Genomic DNA, 18,009 nt, shown 5'->3' with positions numbered 1-18,009 from the left:
GGTGGTAGAGGCTGCGGTGGTGGTGGTGTAGGCCGTGGTGCTGGTGGAGGCCGTGGTGGTGATCTTGGCCTTGGCGGCGGCCGTAGTGGAGGAATGTTCTCTTGGCTCAATGGACCATTGCCGTATGTGTCTTACTATGATCTTGTTCTTTTGGCTCAATGCTTGTGTTGTCATTTTGTATTGTGTGACTAACTATTATATTGCCATTTTCGTAGGTATGGAAACAATGAAGAGGGTGGAGGACACGGAGGGGGAAGGTGAGACCCCTTGGTGGTGCGAGGAGGGAGAAGAATAAGAAGAAGAAGAGAGGAAGAAGAAACTACATGGAGACCCTATGTGTGTATGACTATGTGTGTATGACTATGTGAGGGGACTAATATTTCCGTGTATGATTATGTGAGACCCTATGTGATTTGGACAAGTATATGTGCTATGTGTGTATGAGTATGTGATTTGGACTAGTATTTCTGTGTTTTGGATGTGATTATGTGGCATCTTTATGAATCACAAAACAAAAAAAATAGTAGGTATTTGAAAACATCAGTTAGTGCAGCGCCGAAGGGCAAGGCACTGCACTGTGTAGTGTGGCGCCCAACGGGTAGGCGCTGCACACTGACTTAGCAGTTTTTGTGGTGGAAAAGATACTGGAACGCTCCTGGTGCTCTCTGGACTGGCATGTCCAGGTGTGCAGCGCCTAAGGTCAAGGCGCCACACTACACAATGCAGCGCCTTGCCCTTAGGCGCTGCACACATGGACATGCCAGTCCAGGGAGCATCAGGACCATTCCAGTAGATTTTGCACCCCCAAAAACTGCTAAGTCCGTGTGCAGCGCCGAAGGTCAGGGCGCCACACTACACAGTGCAGCGCCTTGGCCTTAGGCGCTGCACTGTTAGGTGCAGCGCCTAGCCTTTGAGCGCTGCACACTGACTTAGCAGTTTTTGGGGTGGTAAAGCTACTGGAACGCTCCTGGTGATGTCCACTGTGTGGGCTCCTGGTGCTGTCCACTGTCCAGGTGTGCAGCGCCTAAGGGCATGTCCACTGTGTAGTGTGGCGCCTTTCTGGATAGCCATGGCAGTAGTGCAGCGCCTAAGGATAGGGCGCTGCACTGTACAGTGCAGCGCCTAACTGTTGGGCGCCACACAGTACAGTGCAGCGCCTAAATGTTGGGCGCTGTAGTGTTGCTATAAGCAAAACTGCAGAAACAGATGCCATTTTGGGTGGGGTGCAGCAGCACTCAAATAACTAAAACATCAATAAAAGTACTATAAACTGGACATGCTAAGCAAAGAGAACTAATAACTTGAACATCACATCATTTAAGACAATTCAAGTTTGCTTCAAGTTTGCAAACACAAATACCATAACATAACCTCACAAGTTAATCAACCTCACAAGTTCACAAGTTCATCATATAACATAACCTCACAAGTTCATCAACCTAACACAAAGCACTAATGCCTTCCACGCGTGTTCCTGGTGCCACGCCTGCAGGTAATCTTCTTCTTTTTAGGAGCACGAGGCTCCTCTTCGTGCACTTCCTCCTCCGCCTGCGGCTCCGCCTCCGCCTCCTCCTCCGCCTCATCATCCAATCTAGCCATCCGCGAGGTCCCTACGACCACCTTTGGGTTGCCTCTGTTGTCATAGTCGTTGGGCGTGTACCGGCGTCTGGGCTGCCTAGGCTTGAACACATATGCGGACCGAGCTTGAGCGTCCGCCAAAGTCATGTCATCATCAAGCTCATCGCCCTATCACACAACGAAACAATATGGTGAAGGCCGATGTCGTAATCAAGTGAGAATCACATCTAAATGATTAGTCATACCTCTTGGGTGATCCCACCCTCATCATCCACATAAGCATATGAGGAACTCACATCGTCCCCCTCATGGTGAGGTGCGGGGTCTGATGGTGTACCAGACCTAGAGGCAGATGGTTCATCATATTCAGGATCACGACAACCGAGAAGGTTCGATAACCGCCTTAACTTCTTGGCCTGACGCTGTAACATGAACAAGTGTGTAAGATATCAAACTTCGCAACATAAACTGGCTCTCATAGTGAATGCGATATGTACCTTGAGGAATGCTCGTAGTGAACCATCATCATTGCCAGTTCCAACCGGTGTCTTCTCCAGAATAGACTGGCTCTCATCAGCTGCTTTCTTGATCTCGGTGCGCTGCGGATGAGAAAAAATGAATGCGTTAGCCATTCAAACATGTGTAATACGGTCAACAGGAAAGTAAAGAGGGGAACACTTTACCACATAGTTAATCACCGGAACAGCAGGCACTCCTTGCCCTAGCCTGACATCTCTGTTGTACTTCCCCTTTGCTAGATCCTCAAAGTTTACAGGTTCTTCAAGAATATCCTCATTATATGCCGGCGGGCATATCTCAACTCGAGTAGTTCCAATAAACCATCATACGTAGTTATCAAAAGCAAGTGAGTTGTGCTCACGAAGCGGGGCGCGTGCAGTGCTACGAGCTTGCTCCACACAAAGCTGGAAGCGGGTAACATACGCAGAATGATGCTTGGCCCAGTCCTTTATCTTCCGTTGCCTTCTCCTGTCCAACCTGCGTGGTATAAAACCAAACATTAGCACAATCAAAAGGAGTCCCGATGATTAGACAATACGCACACATGCTCTCTTACCTATGAAGTGCTTTATCCGTGTCCACCCAATCCGGCGGGTGAGGCTGGAAAAGACCAAACTGACGATACACGCGATGCGGCAAATGAAACTCAACCGCCCAGTTGCATATCAATGGGCACCGCATAAGCCAGAGATCCTTATCCCGCAAGCACATCGGGTTGAGGCGGAAGTCCGCGGTGTACCCCAAGCTCTCACCCGCGCCATATGGCTGCCATTCCACCTATGAAACAGGGCAATAATGCAAATTTGATAACTATTTTTCAAGCAAGCATGAGAAAGGACTAAAGTAATGACCTCCTTACCTGCTCAGGCGTAATCGTGTCCAACTCGGCAATGTACTTTTGGTACATGAGATTGACATCGTTCGTCATCTCGGAAACGATATCCCACTTGTAAGGTCACGTGGGGCGCCGTAATTCGTCATGTTCATCTGCATACCAAGGATCAAACCTGACGCTCTTCGGGCGTCCAACAGGCAGACGCTCCCAGCTCCATACAGAAAGTAGAAGCAGATTACCACCAATGCCTGCACTAGGTGTGATCCTGCAACACGCATCATCCAGCTACATATGAAAGAAAAACAATGTTAACTTGACAGCAAGCTTGCATTGCTAATGAATAAATGAGTTGATCACAAAACAGACCAACTACCTGTCGGTACAAGTAGGCAAGAGTCGCTGAACCCCAGCTCCATTTGCTATCGAAGACGGTCAACGCCTTCAGCCACATCCATGGAGCGTTCTTGCCAGTGGAGTCAGGAAACAAAGTCCTCGACACAATGTACCACATATACACACGAGCATGTGTCTGGATCACATCATCAGTTGCATCCGGAGGGCACGTCGCAAAGTTATTTTGAATCCACGTGAAAGCAGCTCCAGCTGCCTTCCTTTCCCTCTTCTTCTTCTCTTCTCCCTCCTCTACATCATCCTCAGCCTCGGTAGGAGCCATACCGATAAGAGCAATCATCTGCTCGCGCCACCCATCAGAATCGGTGCTCATACATAGAGGCCTCCCGTCGATAGCAAGACCGGTGATCAACGAGACATCCTCGAGCGTCACGGTCATCTCCCCGGTCCGAAGATGGAAACTGTGGGTCTCTGGCCTCCATCGATCAACAAGAGCGGACACCAGTGGAGCGTTCAGATTCGGCGTGGACCGGCTGACCAACAGAATCCACGGGAGTAGTCCTGCCTGCTTGATGTACGGTGTGTACCGCTCATCGTAAGGCATGGCAGGACCAGAGACCCCGTGATACCGAATCTTCAGAGGTTCAAGCTTCTGCAAAAAACAAGTAATGACAAATCTTAGGGCATGTAAATTTCAACTAAAGGCAAATTTGCAAAAGATTTAGAGTACTCATTATTACCTTATCCTTCTCGCGCATCATGTAGGACCGGTGTTGCACGTCGTAGACATCGTCCAGAAGCCAAACCATCCTTACAATTTCAAACAATAAACATACATGAGTTCATCTCAAATATCGGAAAACACTCAACATCTAATATATATCTAAAAAAACTCAACATCTCACATATAGCTACAAAACTCAACATCTCATAATTATCTACAAAACTAGGCATCTCATATATATCTAAAAAAATAAACAATCTAGGTTTAACTAACAAGAATCATATACTACCGGATATGACTACACATCCTCCATCACAACACCGAAAGAGTTTCCACCTAACGAATGAACACCGGATATGAACACCGGATATGACTACACATCCTCCATCACAACAAGAATCATATACTACCGGATATGACTACCAATTCTTTTGGTTGCAATGAATGTGTGCTCATTCTGAAACACCGAAAGCCTGCCTTGACCACATTTGAACAATAGCATTGCTGCCTTGTCGGCCCTCTCTGCATACTTGTAAAACTAAATAAAATTTTGATAGTTGTTTTCAAAGTACTTGCCATTGATGAGAAAAGGATTCCACATTTGAAGGTCAGACCAGGAAATGGCTCCTGAGATGGATGACTTATCATCTCCAATTGCAATATTACATCAAAAAACTTAATCTGGAACACCGAATGATTTTACGGAGGAAAAGAAAGGGAACGGAGGAGTTTACGTACTAGGAAGGATTGGAGATCGAATCCAGGCCTCAAAACTTCAAATCTGAGAGGGGGTGTGGGGGGATCTGAAGGGGCCGCCGCCGCCGCCGCTCTCTGTGACAACAGAGCAACTGGAAGAACTGCCTGGGAGGGTCTGGCCCGATGCGGGCTAAGTCAACGTGCAACGCCTAAGACACGGGCGCTACAATATACACAGTGCGGCGCCTAAGTCTTAGGCGCTGCAGTGCTGTCTGTGGGGCCGCAACTGGACCAGGGCTGCCACGCTGGCAGGATGTGCAACGCCTAAGTGATGGGCGCTGCACAGTAGGGTGCGGCGCCCAGCTGTCGGGCGCCACACGAAAGGGTCAGCAGAGTGAAATTTTTTTGAAAGCAGGTCAGTTTGTGAATTGATTTAGGCCTCAGGTCAAATATGTGAAATTTCCCAAATGAGACGGGAATCGATGCCGCGGATTTTTTGGCAAATAATAAAATGCACTTCGGGTTCGAGAGGGGCGCCTGTATGTGTGGCCCGTGATGCTGTTGCGTGGCCGTACGACATGGAGGAGGGAGGGTAGGGTAGGGTACGGGGCAGGGCCGGGCAGGAAGAGGCCGGACCGAGTGAAGGGCCCGGATAAGAAAACAGCTCGGACGATTGGGTGTATTGGTGGGGCTGGGTCCCATCTGTCCGCGACCCTTTGCCAGAACATTTTGAATGGTTTTCGATGCGTCGCCGAGTGTAGCCAAAAGCTGACAGATGAGATATTCGTTGGGGATAGATTTTCTTTACAAGGGGATTCGTCGAGACATATGGGTCCGTACCAGTGGTGAAGGAGGCAGCCTGGCGTTGTCGGCCAGTCAATTCCTTATTTGACTAGGCCCTTCAAGTGTCCTGGGGCTTTTTGGCGAAAAATACTTTCCAGGTATGGTTTCTGTCTCCAACCCCACTCTCCAGGCACTCTTGAAATGCAACCCTCGACAACAAACGATTCATCATGGCAGACGCAGCACAAACATAAAAACAGACACGATTCGAAAAGAGCGTCCGTATATGTACAAGGCCCAGATGGCCAAACAACCATACTCTACTACTCCCTCCCGTCCATACTAAATTGTCGCTGATTTAGTACATGTATCTACAACTACTTCTAGCTTTGACGAGTTTGCTCAAAAATATTTAGCGAGTTTCAGCTGGCTAATACAGTGTAATAAGCCACATACAACAACAGATATGCTGCAAGGGAAGAAATAAAGAACGACAGGTATGCATGGCTGCCCTAAGATCTGCAGGTGCGGTATACCTCACCGCGCATCACATCAACTGGCCCATGATCATGTGCATAGCGATCCGGGCCAAGATACGCGCCAGTCTTCTCCAGGAGGGCCAAGGCCTCCTCCCTGCCGTGCTTTGAGGAGTAAAGGTTCAAGTATTCAATGTCCTACGTTACAAAATCATCAAGAAACAAGTGTTAGCTGCTGTAAGTTTCAGACAGCTCATAGTTATCTACTCGAAATCGGTGAAAGGCTGGAAGAATTCATTTGGTTATGTAACCAATCTAGCCAAAAGTTGTGCCCTTGAAAAACAAAAGGCAAGGTGAACTGGTGAAATAGGACAAAAATGAACTACTCCCTCCGTTCCAAATATAAGATGTTTTGGATATTTCAATATGGACTACCTACCGACTGAAACGAGTGAACAAACACACTAAAATGCGTCTATATACATCCGAATCAGAAAAAAGTTAAAAAAATCTTATAATAGTGAATGGCGGGAGTAGCATTTTCAAAAAACAAAAACAGAAAGTATCACCTGCATGCCACTGAGAATGCGTTCAATCCTGAGGGACGCAACTGGTTCCTTTGACGAAGAAAACACCTCGCCAGGGTAAAACAGAACCCCATCGCCTGGAGGAAGGCCGCGTCGGAAACAGATCTGCAGCCACACATGACACAAGTTTGAGAATAAGATTAAACATAATATACCAAGTAAACAAAAACAGTCTACATTTGAAATGCAAAATAAACATTGAAGTCGGAATAACGATGCCAGATACCTGAATTAACAGGAAATGGTATATTTAAAGCACTAAATCATGTAACAATACAGATGCTGAAAGTTCAGCTTAAGATTAAATGAAGGGAGTATAACATAAGACAATCTCAAACCAAGAATATCATCCACAGATACACTAAAATAAGAGTTACTAGATACATCTCTATTAGACTTCTAGTCTTAATTTAGTAAGAAAACTATCTTATCACTTTCTTACACATTTATACTCCCTCCGTAAAGAAATATAAGAGTGTTTAGATTACTACTTTAATGATCTAAACACTCTTATATTTCATTACAGAGGGAGTACTTGTTACTCAATAGCAAACATGCTGTATGCATATAAGTTCAACATTCAAACCCATGTACAGGTAATATTTCTTGAAAATACCGTAAAATTTTAAAATACGAGCACCAAATACAATAAATTTTAATTATTCCGAATGAAGTTCATAGATGGGAACATAAAATGGGACAGTGCTGAAGATATATGCAACTAATCACAATCATATTTCATGCAAGTCAACTACCTCCATGTCTACCAACAAAAAATGAATGTGAACTTGAAACTTCCATGAGCAAACAAGCATCCTAAATCATGTTTTCTTGCTTACAATGCAACACAAACATTTTTTTTAACCTATAACATGCCAGGCATATCTCCTTTTCATTTCTCCCAACACAAAATGAATCTAATGGAACTTTTGAAGAGATATTTGATGGGTTAGGAACAACCTCCAAAAAGTACTTGGAATTTTTGTCAATTGGTGCTTGAACAAGGGTTTGGTACTTGAACCAGGGGATTTTTCAAACTTACACCCCACATGTCACCGCGAACAAAACTAGCAGGCAAAAAATGATCACACCCTTCATAGGTTAATGTCACCTCACTGTATCAAGAGGTTTTCCAATGTATAGCATACCTCGGCACTTGGAATCATAGCCTTCTCGTAGCAGTTGGTACCCCAGTAAAGAAATCCTGTGCCACCCTCCTTCCATGCTCTCCACATCACTGCCCGATGCTGAGTTCCGCGCATCCCAAGGTGCCAATTTGGTTGAGGATCAGAAGGCCCCATACAAACATATGTCCACCACTCCTAGATACGATTAAGATGGTTTCATCAAGATAAAGGTCACGAACTTAAAAACCAGAGAGATTCATATACTTGCATATCTGAGAGAAAAAATCATAAATAATAAAACCACTCTATAAGTCTATATGAGAGAGCCATAGAAAATGCCATTGACCAAGAAAGGTACTCCCTCCGTCCGGAAATACTTGTCTTAGAAATGGTTGTATCTAGACTTATTTTACTTATAGATACATCCATTTTCAACCATTTCTAAGACAAGTATTTCCGGACGGAGGGAGTAGTTGACTATGAAACTTGAGGTGGTTCGTAATTAAAACAGTAGGCTTCATGCCGATTGGTGATCAAACAGCCTAAAATACAGATGCCAATAGTACTCAACCATATCATTAAACTTGTATAGAAAGGTCTGAACCTCTGACTGCACTGGAAACACACAAGAAATTCTTCACTGCATCATTGAGAAGAGAGGGATTTGACAAAAGAACCCAACATTAGTTGAGCTATTTCAATTTTTGGCCTCAGAGCACCACCAGTGCTGCCACTTGTGAGGATGGTGCGGCCCCACCGAAGCGTCCCGAAATTGAGATTTTGGCAGTGCTACTGAAAATCCTCCATCATCTGATTTTGTCGTGTGTGCGACGGTGGGCTAGTGTTGCTGCTGTTGGGATCGAGGCAAGTGGAGGAGACAACATATGATGACTTTGACATGGTGGTGCTTCTCGGGCAGCCGGTCTCGAGCTCCGGGGTGAAAACCTTAGGTCTGACCCTACTTGGTTATACCTGGCAATGGCAGTGTTTTTACGCCGTTACCATGTTGATGGAATTGCTTGGAGTTTGCTCGGACGTGAACTTCAGGGTGAAAACCCATGATTTGGCTTCGAGGGTTGGATCCGGCGATGGCGGCACTTGTGCGTCGTTCCCTTCTTGAAGGCATCACTTTTGAAGAACCTTTCTCATTGTCCTTGTGTTGTCAAGAGATAGTCAGTGTCAATGGTCTTGTTGTAAATAGTCAAATCGCTGTTTGATCGTTTTTTCTTTTCTTTTTCTTCCTCCGCCAAGGCAGAGCTTCAGTCATGTAGGACTTTGCTTTCTGCCGGCGTGAGTTTTTTTTTGTGTGTGTTGGTGGTGGTTGTGTGCATCCTAGCTATGCAGAGGCCGGGTATTGCTCATTGTGTTTGTATCCGCTTGATGCTTCATTATGAGTCAATAAAACACCCTTTATCGAAAAAAATACATTGAGTCTATAGCATCAGACAAATTAATGAACGAGAACTAAGAATAGCAGAAGGATGGTACACAGGAATGTATGCAAATGCAGTTACTGGGCTCACATTGTCCATAGAAACACTACTCGTAAAAGAAAATGTTAAGGAATGTACACGCCATATTTTCGTAAAGTTTATATGACTCATAAACATTTTTTTATACTTTATGAAAATATGGCATAAACCCACGCAAGCTGACATACTGTCACCCAACAACTTTAATTATACTTCTGATGAAATATACCAATAGATCAGAACAATGTTGTCAGAAGACAATGCTGTAACTTCATGAGACCCTTAAGCATGGAACACGCTTCCTAGAATTTGAAGTAGAATATCAAAGCATTAAAAATAATGTCTTTTTAAGATAACGTAAGGATCATCCTCCTGGCTGTAAACTTGTAAAGAAACTGTAAAAGGAAAATGGCACAAATGAAACGAAATAGAAACACAGAAACTGTAATTACTTCACCAAGGTCAGGTCGTAGTTCAGCAATAATATCCTTCACTAAGTCCTCTCTTGTGCCAAGAACCCATTCGCTGTATAAGAAAAAAAATAAGTGATGGAAATGGTTCTTCAGTCCTGTAGGTATGCATTTTGTTAGCAAGTCCAAAATTGAACAATGCATGACACTTCCGTTAGTTCGCACCAAGCCACCAATACTTATACTGGAGTAACTATCACATATCTCACACATCCTCAACATGTACAAGCGCTCTCAGTTTCATCAAATTGTTAATCCCATGTCAGTACAAAATTTATCTCAAACAGGGCATTGATAACTTCATATTGTTTGGTCCACTTTTGTTAACATAACTACCGCTAACTTTCTAAACCCTGTGCACTCCACAAATAGCATAGGCTCGGGATTGGTATGAAAAGACAATTCAAGATATAGATAACCAAATAACACTTTAATGTTCTGAACCTTACACATTTTGTGTTTAACCAAACATCGTGAATCGATTATTGTCAAATATTGTCATATATATAGCTGGAAAAGCAAGTCCATGTCATGCCAAACCAGTATGACATCAGATGCTCCAGTTTTTGCAGACTAGCAATCCAGAATGAACACACAAGTGCCCAACAATGCATACCTAGTGCAAAAGATTTGTGTATGCGGACGTAGAACATTTGGAACTTTCGCAAAAGCCTCAAACGTAGAAGGAGCCAGTTCAGAACCACTTGGACCTACATTAGCCATTCAAATTGTAAGAAGAAATGACGTAGAGTATATGCTAAAGAAACTTAAGGCTTCCCAAGTACCAACTTCCATATAGTCATTATCTACCGGGGTTTTATCATTTATGACACTGGTTGTGTTTCACTACTCAGTTTTGCCACCAGAAATTTCAACTGCTCAAAAATGCCATCGCGTCATTAGGCGCATGCTCAAAAATGCCACTTGACACCATGATTGTCAGCTCAAATCTCGTTTGCCATGTCATAATGACCAAAATACCTATAGACCAACATGTCAGCTCTCCCTCTATCTCACTACAATAAAGTGTGGGTCCCACTTGATCCCAACAGCATTCTTATTTTCTCTAAAATTATTCGCTTGCTTACTCCTAACAAGTGGGGTCCACACTTATCATTGTGAGATAGAGCTGACATGTGGTTATAGGGGTATTTTTGTAATATAACATGGTCAACGAGTTTGACCTGAGAATAACGATGTCTAATGGCATTTCTGAGCAAACATCTAATGAAACGATGGCATTTTTGAGAAAACATCTCATGGAATGATGACATTTTTGAGCAGTTGAAATTTCTAATGGCAAAACTGAGTAGTGAAAAACAACCAGTGGCATAAATGATAAAACCTAATACCAGGCTGGGTAACAGAAATATTTTACCTCATGAGTCGCAAGCAAGTAATCAGATGTTCATTTAAGAAAACATATACAAAGCAAGCACAGTAGCTTAGCAATAAACAAAATAAATAAATAATTCTATGGTACATCAAATCTCAACAGTGATTAAACTAGTTTGAACTTGGAACATCTCAAAGTTCAAGATGGCACCCAAGAGAATTGTAATTATTCAACCCCATGTTTGATTCATTTTGCCACAAACTTCCAGTTTCACCTCCCTTCTTTGCTTCAGTTTGTTTCTCTACATTCCCCCATCATATTGAACACTAAACAATATACAGCAGTACTTTATTACCGAATTGTTTTCTAGCATGTTTGCTAAGCTGATTAAGTAACTTAGACTATATATCTACCTCAGTACAATGATCTCTTAATAGTATCAACACAAATACATACATATTCATTTCGGATCCAAATTAGTAGTGTTTTTTAAACAAGTGTACATCACAAGAAGAGCTTTACGTTTTGTCGTATATGAGTCCAAGTATGGAAGTATACTGACCAGCATAATAAGTTGTTAAAATACGCACATCGGGTGTGTATGTCCTTAACTCGTTAGAGATGTTGCGAATCACTTCGTACTGCTCCATATTCAATGGCTGAAAAAAACAAGAACAAATTGTAAGATGATGATATGTATCTCTTTTCGATGAAAAGAACAGGTGGGCCATATACATGAGTTGATGTGGTTTGACGCATCAGCATAGAGTTCAACTGGTTTGGCACTTAAGCACTTAAGCACATGCATAGCACCTGAGTGTATAGGTGCAATAGTGCAAACCATTTTAGTTTCAGCACCAGATTAAAATGGACCCACAAGAACGAGATGCTTCATGAATTATTGCATGACCCTTCACAATTTTAATGTTAAACTCAAGCGAGTTAGAGGAAATAAATGTAGAAGTTTGCTAGAAATAAACATTTGTCTTGTTCTTTCTACTTTATTTCAACTCCTAGATTGTCAGGGATTGCAGTTTTTCATGCAAAAAGAATGAACGCAATGAATGAAGCTATGCTAAGTTGGAATCTACCTTCAAAACTTTATTTCCTGATTCTGTTTTTATGTTGATTTGGTGCTCAAACCAAAAAGGTTTGAGTAGCGTAGCTGTATGTATTGCCTCATGGTTTGCACCAGAATATTGCCAAGGTGCAAGATGCTGAGGTGCAACCATCAGCTGCTAGCACATAGAAGGTCGAAGCTACACTCACAACTCACATAGAACAAACTGCCAATATACAGTTTTCTCAAGAATCAGGATATCCTAGGAGCATAGAAGCGACTTAGTTGGCTAAATGAAGTTGGGATCTACCCTTCGAACCAATTAAGGAAGGGTTAGCTCAACAGTCAGCGGCAGGTCCTAGTCAGCAATTACATGTAGACATATAGCAGTGTGTACTGAGCACTAGTGTTCTTTGACATGTTGCATTGGCATCATCATTATATAACAAAAGCAGTTGCAGTCATCCAAATTAAACAAAAATGCTTAGGTAGCATTGACTATTAACTACCCTGTGTTTCACAATACTGACAACTAATGCAAACGATGGGGACGAAAATACCCTCGGTAACATCTCAAGCATGTTAACATGGGTAACAAATACAAGGAATTCACAGGTTTGATAGGGCAATTTGGGAAGTTCGCCTAGGGATTCATGAGTTGCATCTTTCTATTTACAACGCTTAAGCCTGGCGTGGTTCATTAATTGCTGTTAGTCATAACTCATAACTATATTATCGTCCCAACTGCATAGAACTAGGCAGGACCTAATGGCATTTGAAAACTATGTGACATCACACTACGCAATATAAGCATAGCAACGCTTGAACTTTGTGTTGTAGAACCATGTCACCCGATATAGCAACAACAACAACAACAACAAAGCCTTCAGTCCCAAACAAGTTGGGGTAGGCTAGACGTGAAACCCATAAGATTTCGCGACCAACTCATGGTTCTGGCACATGGATAGCAAGCTTCCACGCACCCCTGTCCATGGCTAGTTCTTTGGTGACACTCCATTCCTTCAGATCTCTCTTTACGGACTCGATATAGCATAGAAGTAAAATCATGCACCTCATCCCACAAGTAGAAGTAAGCTTTCGACCAATGAGCCTCTGTTTTCAAGATTTCAACCTCTCTTCGCAGAGAATTTTTTGCTGCATCGGTACTGTTGTGCATCAACAAAGGAACGAAATTAATAGAAGAGAAGTAAACAAGCTGATATGAAATTTAGTAGAAATTCTAGCATTACCATGACAGAATAGGCGCGTACGGTACAGCATATGCTGCGAGTCTTGGATCAGAGTAATATTCATTAGCCTTTGGATGATCAGCTAAAAGAACAAAGACAAAGTAGGAAAATCACATCTGAGAATAAATTTACATAAAGCAGCATACTCTTTTTTTTCTATAGAAATAGATGCATTACCAGGCCAGGGGCATGTGTACGCAAGAATACGCATGCTATCGCCCCATCTGCAGAAAAATGGACTGATTCTGTACTGGAGGAGCCACCTGAAGTGATGATCCAGTGCATCATACCACCCTTTGGTGCCATGCTCCAAACAAAACCGGTCTTCAATGACAGTTTCAGATATCTAATATAGTTAAAGGACAACGAATGCATACAAATACAATTCAAATGCAAAATGATGATAGCTGCAATACCTACATAGACAACTCAAATATAAATTCTCAACTGCAGGTTTGCAAATTGAATGTGTCTTGCACCACAAAGAAGGCATATGGAATTCCTCATATCATAATATGTCAGAACATTACTACATACTAAAGGAGAATATTGCCAGGATACACCAAAAACAGCAGGTAAGGAAGGTGTCAGTGGGAGAGTGAAATCCCACACAGTCAAGCTTAACTTGACACGAACAGCAACATTGTTCATAACATCTTCATCCATCATGTCCCCTAATCCATTATTCTCATGGCAGTCCTGGAATGCTGGAAGTACTAGCATCCTCCTCAGTGTGGTTGAAGTTGATGATAATCTTAGTATCTGCATGTTATACACTGTAAGGAAAGGAATTATGTGCTGGTATGTGAAGTGTTATTGACAGATAAAATACCATTTCCTCTGACGATGAGTGGTCTCTGGATTCAGTGATACCAAGACAAGTCTTTAATTCTTTATACAGCTGGTATCTCTCAGATTTTGGTAACGAGTCTGCCTTGGAACTGCCACCAAATACATAGCATAAAAATAACAGTTAATAACTCAAATGATGAATAACTAACAGACATAGGTGCATATGTGGCTACAATTCCAGGCTAAATATCATCTGGACACACGTTACCACCTGCAAGCATCAGATTGGCACACATCCAATACCCGCATCTCAGACCTAAGCTCAGAATTCTAGCTCCAGGATGAATAAGAACTATTTGTAAAGATGTTTGCTTGTTTCATAAACTGAACCCCATCCAATGTACTAACATTATTGGAAGCATATAAGAAAATCAGACTCGTGAACTCACACTAGGTTTCAAATTAGCACTTCATATGGGATCATGATAATGCAAGTCCATGGAAAGTTCAAAAACTTGGAACAAACAGAAAACACTGTTTTGGTTTTTACAAGACGCAACTATAGAAACTCATATCAAACTCTAATGGCTGGATTTTCCACCGACAATATATACCAAGAGAATATGACCGTACAGTAAAATAAATTATTTCCAATACTTCATATGTCTTCTCATATTGATATCTCGTTCCAGTATGCCATTTGGTCACTTGCGTAAGTGGTTAGAATTTGTCCTCGTGTTTTTACCCAAGCAATTCGAGCAGATTATACTACCATTTGTGACATAAGTACATGACCAAATAAGTAGCCAATTTAAGCTTACTCTGAGTCTGTCCTCATAGCAGTAATACATATTTCTCCTTCATATAGACCAGGCTCTTGCCCACAAGGAACATTTAGTGAGACCCATACTGCAGTTGTCTCCCTGTACAACAAAAGCAACTAGCAATTATTAAAAAGAATGAAGACAAATGTTTCAATCATGTGGCTAGCTAAAGCACAGAAGCAGTACCCAGGAAGTAGGTTTATTTGTGGACTGGAAGGATCAATAGGCACAAGGGCATCTGGTACACCTAATATAGGCACCACACGTCGCAACGTTATAGATTGACCAACCACTAACCTGATACAGCATTGTTATAATCATCCAAAGTAGAATGTGCACATCTTGGTTAGCCACTGAATGAATTCAAAATTTAAACAAACAAACCTTCCTCCAGAGGATGAGCATAGATCAGTGCACTGAATCTGCACAGGCCCTGCAATACCTGAACTGGCCCATGAAACTTTTGGACGTAACGCGATTTGAAAACTTTCCCTTTCATTTCTTGCTGCCAAAAGGTTAACCTGAAGGGATTTTGGAAGGAAGATGATAAAATGAGGAATCTAATAGTAACAGAGCAGTACCAGATCATAAAGCAGTCGGACTGGTGAACAACAGCATGTCCCAAGTTACAGTCAAAAAAAGAAAAATGATCAGAAGGAACAAAAATATGGCACGACTCTAGAGCATTCTGCATAGTGCAGTGAAGCAATAGATTATATGTTCTTCTAGCAGTGCTATTAAAATTAAGTACAACTTACATGTTCTAGAGGTCGAGGTGCTTCTTGTTGGCTAACATTTGCTGTGCTGGGCATAGACCAAACATGCAAAAGATCTGCCGAGTGCACCTTAGTAGGGTCAATCACACTAGAACCTAGATGCGACCCCTGCAAGCCTCCATCCACCCAGCCATAACTAGTGCCTCCTCCAGCTACACCCTCCACAGGTGGTACAGATATTTCTTGTGTCTTACTTACTGTGATAAGAACAAAAATATCTGTGATTAGGCTACATAACCAGAATTTAAGCTCCAAAGTTTCCTTCATTGCTGATAAAAGTAAAAAATCTCAATATACACAAAAAAATAGTTATCAATCACCAGTTCTTATATGTAAAAGTCAGTTCCAGTTGTGACATACTATGCACTGAACTTATGCAAACACTTGTTATACGAGGCTCGAATACCTGTATTTGACAACAAACAGACCGAGAAAACATTGAGTGTGCTAAACTATGTAAACTTTAAAATACTGTGCCCTTTCCCTGATGCAATTTCAATATCTTCATCACAGTGCACATGCCTTGCTCAACTAAATCATATTTCCTGGGTTACAACTTACAAGTAGGATATTAGGCAAATCTTACGTTGCCATATAAGTGCTGGGAATAAAGGCAAACCGCCAGTTATGTGAATCATCGGATACCATCTCCTAAGATTATCTGAACCTAAACCCAAAGTGCCTGATAAATATGGATGCATAGATTAATCGCAGTTCTACGACAAGTCCAAATTCAGTAGTACGCAGGTAACCAGGATATCAGATATAGGTGAGCATCCGTAAGCTCGCATGGAGTGGGTGCCTAAGAATTCAGTAAGCTGGGAGAAAGGGAAAAAACAGGTAGGCTTTTTATGCATTCACTAGGTGGGATGATGCCTTGCATGATTCATTTCTTATTTTGCAATTATATCTGCTTGCTGGATATTGTGTGTGATCAACTAGATGCGTGTCTGGATTTAGTTTGCAGGTGATCCGTGATCACCAAACTGAACAGGTGTACACTCTTAAGCTCAGAACTGAGAACAGAACGGGGTCAGAGGAATGACCAACCCCATCTGAATTTTGATGAGATCGGAACTAGCTGCAACATTTCCGCCCAAGTTGTGCTCAGTGATCAGGTCAGAAGCAAACTTGCCATCGTGATGCTGAGATAGAGTTAGCATGCCCCGTTCACAATTCAGTAACCTATTCGATAACCGTCCCTTGCACAGGCGGATGCTGAGAGTAACAGCGAGCAAGCTCCACGCATTGCGCGGCACAACGCAGCCTCAGCTCGTGCGCGGTGGATTTCAGGGTCGCCACCGCCGCGGACACCCGAGCACCATGCGGACCGAGCAACACCAGCGCTCGCTAATCCTACGGCAGCTCCACGCGCGAAGCAGCTGAAGCAAACGGAGAAGGAAATGGGCGCGGGGGGCTCCGGGTCCGGGGCGGAGGGGCGATCGAGCTGTCCCGGGCAGCAATCCAGCACGATGAGGCCGCGGAGAAGGGGGCAGCGCGTACCTGCGGCGGAGCTGGGGTCGCTGGATTCCATGGCGCCGGCGGCGGGGAGCGATCGGTCGGTCGGTCGGTCGAGGAGGGGGGCAGAGCGTGGGCTGCTCTGTTGGATAGTGGGGGAGGGGGGATGAGGGGAAGGAAGTGGGGAACGGGGGGAAGCGGAAGAGGACGGTTTCCTTTGATCGTGCTGTCCAACGTCCCGGCTCCCGAGAAGGACGAGGGCCCCACGGAACCACGTTGCCCCGAGCGCGGGTGAGGGGCGCGGCCCGGGCCGGCCGTGGCGGCCTCTCAATGATCGATCGATCGCCCCGGTCCCGGCGACCGCGCGCGCCGCGCCGCGCGGCTTGCGAAATCCGCCTTGCGCTATGCGTGTGTGTCCGCCTCTAGAAGACGCGCCCAATTGAGTATTGTCCCCGCTTCAGAATCGTCAGTCCGCAGCAGAAAGGTTTCGTTTCATCTTGGGCAGATGTGATCAAATCCTATTTCTCAGCTACTGCACTTTGCTTCCATGATTCAGATCAGACCGTTCGCGGCCAGCAGCATGTCAAGGGCACCCTACTGCGGTTTGAGACACTTTTTACACCTTCCAAGGACACATGCTGATTTCTGCACGGCCGTTCTAGCTGCAGCTTAATCCCTAAGAGCAAGATGCGTACCGTAAATTTCGTCTGCGGTAATGCTCTAAAACGAATCTGCGATATCACGCACGGCACGGCAGAACAGATATGCTAAAAACGGTACTGCAGATTTAAAATGATTTTCGCACTACAAAGTTTAGAGCACCACCATCGGAGTTCATCATGCATTCTATGGCATAAACCCATAGTTCAAACTAATTTTAACCTAGGGATCTGTC

The 18,009-nt window shown here is 43.5% G+C and overlaps 1 protein-coding gene across 4 annotated transcripts; it reads right to left on the bottom strand.

The window, feature by feature from the left end:
• Positions 1–5,733: 5,733 nt before the first annotated feature.
• LOC119353979 lies at positions 5,734–17,453 on the bottom strand. 4 transcript variants are annotated; one of them, XM_037620683.1, is made up of 16 exons: positions 17,160–17,307; positions 15,639–15,853; positions 15,265–15,401; positions 15,067–15,177; positions 14,878–14,979; positions 14,097–14,205; positions 13,826–14,026; positions 13,442–13,610; positions 13,265–13,346; positions 13,087–13,180; positions 11,545–11,613; positions 10,235–10,328; positions 9,601–9,716; positions 7,698–7,871; positions 6,532–6,654; positions 5,734–6,160 (listed from the first exon to the last, which is right to left on the bottom strand). In XM_037620683.1, the coding sequence occupies exons 1-16, from the start codon at positions 17,188–17,190 to the stop codon at positions 5,999–6,001; spliced, it is 1,989 nt and encodes a 662-aa protein (XP_037476580.1). In that variant the 5' UTR covers positions 17,191–17,307; the 3' UTR covers positions 5,734–5,998. The 4 variants fall into 4 exon arrangements, with proteins under 4 accessions (XP_037476580.1, XP_037476582.1, XP_037476583.1 ...); XM_037620685.1 differs by having other exon boundaries at positions 9,601–9,673; positions 11,517–11,613; positions 17,160–17,304; XM_037620686.1 differs by lacking the exons at positions 5,734–6,160; positions 6,532–6,654 and adding an exon at positions 9,378–9,450 and having other exon boundaries at positions 7,743–7,871; positions 17,160–17,453.
• Positions 17,454–18,009: the final 556 nt, after the last annotated feature.

This window comes from Triticum dicoccoides, chromosome 2A (genome assembly GCF_002162155.2).
Source record: "Triticum dicoccoides isolate Atlit2015 ecotype Zavitan chromosome 2A, WEW_v2.0, whole genome shotgun sequence".
NCBI lineage: Eukaryota > Viridiplantae > Streptophyta > Magnoliopsida > Poales > Poaceae > Triticum > Triticum dicoccoides.
Note: the sequence above shows the minus strand (reverse complement) of the source record. Positions and strands in the feature narration are given on the sequence as shown.